At 39.9% G+C, this 8,418-nt stretch overlaps 1 protein-coding gene across 1 annotated transcript in view; it reads left to right on the top strand.

The window, feature by feature from the left end:
• The window catches only part of ACTR3B (actin related protein 3B), a 28,743-nt gene extending 24,441 nt beyond the window's left edge, over nucleotides 1-4,302 (top strand). The window contains exons 10-12 of the mRNA XM_058833157.1: nucleotides 2,181-2,306; nucleotides 2,685-2,768; nucleotides 3,360-4,302. Coding sequence (XP_058689140.1) covers nucleotides 2,181-2,306; nucleotides 2,685-2,768; nucleotides 3,360-3,455 — 306 coding nt within the window. The 3' untranslated portion in view covers nucleotides 3,456-4,302. The remainder of the gene's footprint in view (nucleotides 1-2,180; nucleotides 2,307-2,684; nucleotides 2,769-3,359) is intronic.
• The last annotated feature ends 4,116 nt before the right edge of the window (nucleotides 4,303-8,418 follow it).

Genomic DNA, 8,418 nt, shown 5'->3' on the forward strand with positions numbered 1-8,418 from the left:
TGGTTTTCTGGGGTTTTTTTTCTGTTTTTTTTTTTAATCTGACCATCTTTTCTCACCTTTACTGTGTACTTTTTAAGTGGTGGGTGTGGTGTTTGAGGGAATTGGAATGGATATGGATTCTGCTTTCATTGTAGGTGGGGAGTACCTGGCTTTGACCTGACTTGCTGAGTTGAGAACTTCCTGAAGGCTGTATGACAAGTCTTCTGCTAAAGAGTTAGCATGGATTTAGTTTGGCACTGACAAGAAGTGCAGGGAGCAAGGGAACTGTAACTTTATAATTAACCAGCTTCTAAAGTTGGTGCCTTCTAAAGGCAGTTGGTGTCACCTAGTTACTTACATCCAGAATTTTGCTTAGCCTGTCTGGTTCAGATATGTGATAATGAGGTGACTCATCTTTTCAACATTTGTACCTTGGTGCTTCTATTCTCCTTGGGCAGTGTTATTGTTGAACTGATTTTAGTGTGTATAAGTACTTGAATAATCATAATTTGAAGAAGATGTAGCTTCTTAGCCTCTAACCCTGGAATGGTAGCTATGTAGAAAGAGCCTCCCAATGATACTGTACTCTGTAGTTACATGAATTGGTCTTGGATGTATTTGAAAAATTATTCTTTGGTTTATTCTAGAGTCTATTTTTAGTGATAGCATTGTCCACTTTATGGAGTATGCTTGAAGTTTAATTTGCTTTGAATAGAATTATTGCTTTCACATTCTTCGCCAACTTCATTAACTCCAGGTAATATTTTCTGATGGCATCTTTTAAATTGCTATTTCATCACTCAGGTTGGTTGTTGTCTTTTTTTGCCCATTAGCAATTTCCTTTTCCCAAGTGGAGTGCATGGCCACTTTGATGCAGGGGAATAGATGTTCTTGTGTATGGAGAGAGAGTTGGGGGAATCCTCCCTCCCACTTTAACTTCAGGATCAGCTATGATTTATGGCTCCTTTTCTCTCCTCTCTCCTCTTTTCCTTTTGGAAATGTTTCAGTAATGTTATGGGGACTTGTGTTTCTTTCTTTAAAGCACACCTGCCTTGTTATGCATTCTTTTATTCTGTAGATAATATGAAACTGTGAAGAAATGAGGTTTTTCCTACTGTAATGGTTTTTATGATGTGCAGGGATTTTTTTCTCATGAATAAACAAAGATTTCTTCTCTCTTTACAAGGTACAAACAAGATTTCCCTGGTTATCTGTTACTTAAAATCCAAGCACTTCTGCACCTTGCAAGTGTGAACACTTAATATGCATGTCTTTGACTCTTCAGATCCATGTGCAGGCTGAAAACAGTGGGTCAGGGATTCTTTCATTATGTGCACAGTCTTGGTCTGCAATGTCAAAAAAATGTTACTGAGAGATAATCCTTGGACCTGTGTACAATGAACTCGTGATCCAAGTTCCTTGTGGAAATGTGTCACAGGCATGTTAGTGGTTTTAGCACTGTGCAAAGGCCTTTGTGCAGTTTTGTCAGATTAAGTGCTTTTTTCTGGTCATGAATTGTATTTTTGCTGCCACTGATGTTATGTTCCAGGGGTCCTATTTTGAATCCCCCACCTTTGAAATTACTTCTCTGTTAGTCTGGGATGCTGCAGTGTTATCAGAATTAGGGATGGGAAATTCTAAAATGTCTGTTCAGAATCCAAGTACAAGTCCAGCCTGAGAGGCATTTGGTTCTGCTCTGAAAACTGAATACCATACAGGCAAGGGAAGTGGCATCATACCTTCCTCTGTGCTGCAGTTCTCTGTGAAGGTGTGACGCCTTTTGAAGTACTCTGGAAATAAAAAAAATAAAAAAATAAGAGTTCTAGATAATTCTGTAGCTATGCAATATGATGAGACTTTAGCCTTATTTAGTGTCAGGGCTAAAACTGTTTGCTGTGAACATCCCCAGAGAGACTTCTTGATGTAGTGTCTTATTTCTGCTGCTCTGCATATGGAGGGTGCTAGCTCATGGTTTTAATGGAATCCTCCTTTGTAGTAACCCATTCTACATAAATGTATTTAAAGGAGAAAAGTAGGGGAGCCATGAACTTCCTGTGAGTTGGGGGGGTGCTTAAGGTGTTCTACCTACCTTGTCAGCTTCCTAATGATGCTGAGATTCAAAAGGTTACCTCTGCAGTGTTGGCTGTTGGGAAACTTGCTTGAGGATGGATTTACAGAATGTGTCTTTAATTTCTGCACAGAATGTGGTCCTTTCAGGAGGATCCACGATGTTCAGGGACTTTGGACGACGACTGCAAAGGGATTTGAAGAGAGTGGTGGATGCAAGATTGCGGCTTAGTGAGGAGCTCAGTGGTGGTCGGATAAAAGTAAGTGAGCGTTTCAAGTGCGTTAATTACATGAGTAGTGACAGAAATCAAGTTCAGAGTTTTCACCTCACTAGTGAAAATACACTGTAAAGTCAGTAGAGTATGTTTGTGTTGTTAAAAGCACCGATAGCCTTGCAGCACATAGCTCTTTATAGGAATCTTAAAATTACTGTGAGCAGTTCTGCTTTTCCTTCTAGGAGATGTGTTAGCAGTAAGCAAGAGGCATTTAACTTTGTGTCCTTCATCATAGTTATCATGAAGAGTTTTATGACTTGATCTCCTAGGGGGAGCATATCTGACTAATAAGTGTTGTAGTGATGTGAATAGAGGGTTAAAGGTGTCTGGTTCTGACCACTAAATATGAACTGTTTTCCTTAGCCCAAACCAGTGGAAGTTCAAGTGATAACACATCACATGCAGCGTTATGCAGTTTGGTTTGGAGGTTCCATGCTGGCTTCAACAGTAAGTCTTCATCAAAGTTGTTCTTAATTTTTATTGTATGTTGAATTCTGGATGTATTTTATCCCAGTACTAAGTTGTAAACTTTTTCATTGTCACAGCCTAAACTGTGTCACATTCTGGAGTCCTTACCCAAGTTTTATCTCAGTAAAATTTGTACAGGGCAAATGGAAGCTTGCTCAAGTAAGGATATTATGAGTTGACATAATTCTGAAGTAATTTTGGTATGATAGTTCCAATATAGTGCCCTTAGTCTTTAAATCAGCACTAGAGATTAGTTAGGACTTCAGGAATATAGAATCCTAATCAATGGTCTTAAATGCAAGAGAGAAGCAAATACAAGAAAATGGGAGTAATTGCTGTCTGCCAAGTGGGACTTCTTAGTGCTGTGTTTAAAAGCAGTCCTACGACCAGACAAAGTTTTTTTGATGAGTTGCATTCATATCCTAATATTTCTCATTTTATTATATTTCAAAATGCAGTACAATGTTGTAAAGTTGCAAGCTACAGAAATGTCAAGATATTATTTATTTGTTGTTTTTTTACTACTTATCTTCTTATGCTTTTGGGGGGATTTGTTTTATATTTTTATAGCCAGAGTTTTTCCAAGTATGTCACACCAAGAAGGACTATGAAGAGTATGGCCCTAGTATTTGTCGTCATAATCCTGTTTTTGGAGTCATGTCATAACGTTCATCCAGTGGAAATAAGATCTCTGAAACCATGCTGGTGAAGAAACTCATGAAGTGCAGAGGAAGGCAGCAGATACTGTAAATACTGAAGCAAGATGTGGTTAACTCTGAGGCATTTGGATCACCATTGTGCACTAAAGCACAGCTTACAGCCCTAAGTCATTTCAGTACGAGCCATTTCTCTGCTGACTACTCAGAGCCTTTCCTTCTTTCTTCCTAAATGTGAGGTTATTGAAAATAGGTATGTCTCAGTTTAGGAGGTTGTGCAAATACTACTGAAACTGCATCTAGAAGAATAAGGCAGTGTTTTACTGCTTGTGGAAAGATCTAAACCTTTCCCACTTGTGCCCTGAGTTTGCAATCAAACCTTTAGCAATGGAGCACTAAATACCACATTGCCTTTAGGGGAGTTGGAGTGGATACAGGTACCTACCCAAATGGAATAGATTGCAGGATTGGGACAGTACTTTGTAAATGTAGGTTTTCATATAATTTTGTATTTTATGATGTTGGTAGGGTGAATTGATGACTAGTTCTAAGCACGAACAGCTGTCAATGTCATGGAGTGGTGTTATGCATTTCCAGGTGTGAGGCGTGTATTGGAGTAGTGCTGGTATATTTTTGGGGGAAAAAACAAAAAGCCATGTATGATAGAAACTGATCTGTTCATGTTTGGATGATACAAGTGATTTACAGTATTGTGCAAAGTTTATTATAGCCACTGTTCCTTTGTTTTGAATTTTCTGAAACTGTTTTTTAGGAGATGATGTTTTGTTTTGCTGTTGGTGAGTGATGGATGACACACGGGCCTTGCACCAGTGAAATAAAAGCTGTTAACATCTTTATGAATGTTGGTGGTCCTGATTTCCTCTCCCACTTCACCTCACGAGGTTGGCTTTGCATTTGTATTTCTGTCTATGTGGGATCACATCCGCTGGATGTAAAGGGAGCTCTGGAGAGTTCTGGTCTTGTTTAGTGCAGGACTTACTTCAAAATGCTCTGTTTGCTCAGGGCCAGTCAAGTTTCTGTGAATGGAGATTCCTGAACACTTGGGCAAGTTGTTCCAGGGCTTAACTACTCTGTTATGGGTACATGTTCTTGTGTTATGGACAAAGCTTTTGTTCTGCTGTGGTTTAAACCTAATAGAATAGGAAATCCTGCTTCCCCTGTCCTTGCTGATATTCATCCTAAAGGTTTTAAACAGTTTGTGTAGCCCAGAGTTTTGTTAGACAAATAAATTTGATTTTAGCTTTCATGAAGGAATTGAGACCAAGCAATTATTTCTTAAGCATAAGTTTAGAAATTAAACAAAATGGGACTGCAGGACTCAAGCCTGCTTCTGAATGCTTTTCAACTTAAAGCTCAGCACTCAGGGGAAAAACATTAAAACATAATTTGCTCAATCCTCTCACTAAGAAAGAAATGGATATTCTATTACAATATGTACTGTTTCAGCTTGTTCCAGTGTCACATCTACTTGTCTCTGTTTAAATCTACATTTCAAATTTATCGGTGCATTGCTGCCTACTTAGGATTTTGGCCTGTAAAGCAGAATCCAGAGCCATGGATGGAGTCAGGCTTCAGAGGAAGAGTCACATATTGGTGCACTGAGAAAGTGCTGAGGCACCAGCATACTCACATGGTGCTACAAAATAGGCAATGCTGGGCAAGTAGCATGGGAGGTTACATGGGGCTTGCAAACAGCTCTAGCCAGGCATTAAGGCATCTTGAAATTTGCAGGAGGTGGGTAATTTTTTGAGAAAAACTTCTGACACAAGGTATGGGCACCCATTTTGTCTTGTGGGTGGTGGGAAAAAAGCTTTCAGAAAGCAAGCAAAACAACAAACCAGGAAATGTGCTCATGTTTGCTCTTCATGAAAAAGTACAATAGTAAGAATGTTTAGGATGTTTGAGTGATCTGAAGCTGAATTTTCCTATTCTTAAAGTTTTTAGAAGTCTGAACTACCTGCCACACTACAGACCCTGTGAGTGTAAAACAGTCATTGGGCTGAAAAAAATCCAAGGTGAGATTAGTCAGGGCACCAATGCAAATGTGAGGTATGAACCCCTTCTGTCTTTGTGCCCTTGGGATAATTTGACCTTCAGGGCAGGTAAGCTTGCCTTTTCAGTTACATTTTATGGATTTGTTGCAAATAGTTAATGAACATCCACAGTGACACTGAAAACGATCCCCATACCTTGTGTTTTGGGTGCTAACTCAAAAAGGAGCACATGGTTTGGCTTTGAGTTCTTTTGGACAGAGGAAGGAATTGAACCCAAGACTCCTAAAACAAGAAGGGCCAGCAGGTACTTAGTCCATATCCAGGCACTTACACACCAGCATGGTTTCCTAAGGAATGATCTGTGTAAACAAAAATAAAACATTGCTGGGGCTTGGTGAGGGTAAAGGTTTGCTGCTCTTACAAGCTGTTGTCCAAGGGGTTGTGGTCCTGCTTTGTCCTTGGTGACCACAGGACACTTCTGTGAGATGATTTGAAGTGTTAACCTTGCAGGCAACTTTACCCCACCCCTGTTTTCCTAAACACAATGATCTGTTAGAGTGCTTCACCCTGCTTGGGGAAACTGCAAGTTTATGAATTCAACAATGAACCTTGATCTTAATTGGTCTTAATCTTTGCTGGTGCTTTCTAAATGAATCTTATGAAATTGGGTCGGTTGGTTGGTTGATTTGTTTGGGATTTTTTGCTCCTTAAGTTTTTTAATTGGTTTGTAGAATGTCTTGAGCATCTTTTTAAAAGTTCTTCAAAGATCTAGATCAGCATGGCTTAGGTAGAGGGGTATGCATGGAGGCAGAGCACAGGTAAGCTAAACTGCAGCAAGAAGTTCAGCCTCATCTATACAGCTGTAATTGGGGGTTTTGGCTCTGTTAAAGATTTGTGATACTGTGTGTTCATTAGAAAAAGGGGTTACCTGCCTCCCTCAGCCAGTTAGCAGATGATGTGTTCTACCTTTGATTAACTTTGACTTGGTTTGAGTCAGTGCTCTAGAACTGGAAAGTATTGTTTCCTGTTATAAATCTTCTGAGCTTTTCCCTTTTTTTTCAGTAGTATTTAAAAACACTTGAAGCTTTTATGAAGCTAAAGAGCACTGTGCATATGTTCAGTGTGGTACTTTCAATTAACTACAATTAGTGAAGTCATGATGTGTACTGGAGTACTGATCTTTCTGTAAATAATTCATTCTTTATGATTGCTGGCTTCTCTCTCATCTGGAAAAATTGCTGTTGTGCTAAACCAGCACTGGAGATGGAACAAGCAAAAACCTTATTAAAAACCACCAGGGATATTGAGCAGAGATATGCAGCCTCCAGCCTAACTGGAAAGTGTGTTGCATGATATTAAGTGTGGTACCTTAAGGTAGTTACAGAAAATGAAAGCTTAGGTAAAGCTGTGAGATAGCCACTCACCTCACTTCCGTACAGTGGTCCCTTGCAAGAGCATTTTTGCAAAAGGTAAAGAAAAACAAAGTAGTGAAGGGGAGTGTTTGTATAACTTTCCAGCTTCTTAGGTTTCTTTCCTGCATGCTAAACATAGGTGACAGAAGAAAGAATCAGAAGGGTATCTATTCATGTCTTGCTTTTGTGGTCACTTTTGTTCTTGCTCTTTCACCTCTGATGATTCCTCTGCCAATTTCCAGGGCCTGATCCAAAGTCAGTGGAAAATATTTCTCTTTGGCATTATTGATTCTGTATTGATACTGATAATATTCTGTATACTTTTCTATTTATTACAGCCACTTGCCATGTCAGTCTTGCCCATGCTGCATCACTTCAGGCTGGTCACTTCATTTCTCTGTGCTTTTTCCTGACCTTTTCCTAGGGACTGCCTCTTAGATAATACCTTAGCACTCAGCGTGTGTGCTCTGACATAAGTGAAAAATCCTTAGGTGCAGATGTCTGACATGGTCACTTGGGCTTCAAAAGTAGCATAATTACATTCTGAGGACAAGTCATCTCATCCTAGCATGTATGCATCTAAAAGAAGATACTTCATCCTTTGGCAGTGCTTTTTCCATTCAGTTAATAAAATTGTATGGTATGATGCACAGATGTTGCATCTAATTCTTAAAGGCTCAAAGTCTGAGAAAAAAAAACACAACCCACTCTGCTTTTGGTCTCTGGGCACTGTTAGCAGAACAGACTGAGGCAGTGTGGCTCCTGCACTACACCCAAGAAAAATGCTGAAGGATGCTGCTCTACTGCATTGGCTTCCAAACAACCTGAGAATTTTTACTTTGATGTTGTTTAAATGAACAGCCTGGGTGGTCCTGCTTGTATGTTCACAGGTTGGGTCTTGCTGTGCCGGCCTGTTACTCTTCCTGCCTGTTGTTTTTATGGAAGATTAACTCCTGTGAGCTGCAGCTTTCTCTGGTGCAAGGTAAGGGTGAGCTGGCACAGCTGTTCCCGTGTACCCGGGGACAGCAGAGCTGCCACGGTGTCATCTCACAGCACAGAGCTCTCAGCAGCTTTCTCAGCTGTGCCAGCACTTGTCACATTGCTCAAGAAGGAGGTTTTGTCCACTCTTAAGCAGTGCTTGTAGAAGTGGCATTTGTGCCTTGCAGCTCTCTCCTGCTGGGCAGGTGAATGGCTCTGGAGGAGGCAGCCTTCTGCTGCCTTCAGCTATTGTTGAAGTAGAGGTCAAGCTAAATCAGGATATTCGGATTATTTTTCAGCTTTCCAATGGGTGAAATTGGGAAGAAGGAGGACAATTTGGTAACTCTTTTAGAGGTTTAAATGAGATTTTATATTTTTACCAATATATTGCAATAAAAGCCTGTCATACTGGGGAGAGGCATGGGGTTCATATAAGTACCTGTAAATAAACAAGGTTTCTGTCACCTCTCCTGCTTTTCCAGTGCTATTTTCCTTTAAGTCTCTAGAGTTCAGTTGGTAAATATAACAAGGTTTTATTAGTAGTAATTGTTTCATACTTAGGCCTAGT

This window comes from Poecile atricapillus, chromosome 2 (assembly GCF_030490865.1).
Source record: "Poecile atricapillus isolate bPoeAtr1 chromosome 2, bPoeAtr1.hap1, whole genome shotgun sequence".
In the NCBI taxonomy this organism is placed as follows: domain Eukaryota; kingdom Metazoa; phylum Chordata; class Aves; order Passeriformes; family Paridae; genus Poecile; species Poecile atricapillus.